At 49.5% G+C, this 930-nt stretch overlaps 1 protein-coding gene across 1 annotated transcript; it reads right to left on the bottom strand.

Moving 5' to 3' along the window:
- Window positions 1-150: 150 nt before the first annotated feature.
- On the bottom strand, window positions 151-913 carry LOC127751866 (uncharacterized). The gene is made up of 2 exons (XM_052276056.1): window positions 683-913; window positions 151-589 (listed from the first exon to the last, which is right to left on the bottom strand). Exons 1-2 carry the CDS (start codon window positions 685-687, stop codon window positions 223-225), a joined length of 372 nt encoding a protein of 123 aa, XP_052132016.1. The 5' UTR covers window positions 688-913; the 3' UTR covers window positions 151-222.
- Between the last annotated feature and the right edge of the window lie 17 nt (window positions 914-930).

Raw genomic sequence — 930 nt, 5'->3', positions numbered from 1 at the left:
CTCAGTTTATGAGTAGAACAATTAAATCAGAATATTAACTTAGAAGATCACTGGAACCAGACTTTTGACTTCATTCCCCACCTAACGACAGATATCAGGTAAAAATCAAATAAGGAATATATTTTGGAGCCATATATTGATTCATGGCGAAAGTAATTATAAACTAATTATATCAACAATGATTATATACAATCACAACCACAACCACAATCAATACATGTTTCAAGACTTTGCAGGAACCGCAGGGGTATCAGAAACGTCCGTCTCAGATTCTGAATTTTTCTTCGGTGGAGTCTCGTGCTTGCTGCTGCTGTCATCTGATGACGATGGGGGAGGAACGGTCGGCTTCTCGCCAGGCTCAGAATCTGAGGAGCCAGAAGAGTCGTCGCTGTCGCCGGTGTCACCGGTGGGGGCCTGCCTCTTGTCCTTTCCCTCCTCGACTTCGACATTTTCATTCTCGTCCTCCTCCTCCTCCTCCTCCTCCTCCTCCTCCTTCTCCTCATCTCCCATCTCCTCATCTTCGTCGTCGCCGCCCTTGCCTTCTTCATCTTCGCCCTCCTCGTCGCTCTCCTGGACCTCCGGCGCACTCCTGTAAACGAGTTAGAAATGATATTACAATTTTATCTCACCTCATATACAGATCATTCGATTATTCGTTCATTCTCTGAGACAACATACTTACAGCATCTCCTTGGCGTCCCGCTCGCCACCGTAGGGCGGGCGTCTGCCTCTCCTCCCCTGTGAATGTTAGAACCTCCGAGAGGGCGCACCTCATTGCGTGCTTGCGCTGCGTTCCGTTTTTCTTGGTCGCCAGGGGAGTAAAGTGCCGCCACACCTTCTCGAAGCCCACAACTCGTAGCCCCTCGGCAAACAGATTCGTGGCTCTCCTCATAGCGCCGATCGGAAGGTCATCGTCAAGGTCAGCCGAAT

This window comes from Frankliniella occidentalis, unplaced genomic scaffold (genome assembly GCF_000697945.3).
Source record: "Frankliniella occidentalis isolate FOCC.00 unplaced genomic scaffold, Focc_3.1 Scaffold1516, whole genome shotgun sequence".
Taxonomy (NCBI): Eukaryota; Metazoa; Arthropoda; class Insecta; order Thysanoptera; family Thripidae; genus Frankliniella; species Frankliniella occidentalis.
This window is presented reverse-complemented; position numbering and strand designations above follow the sequence as displayed.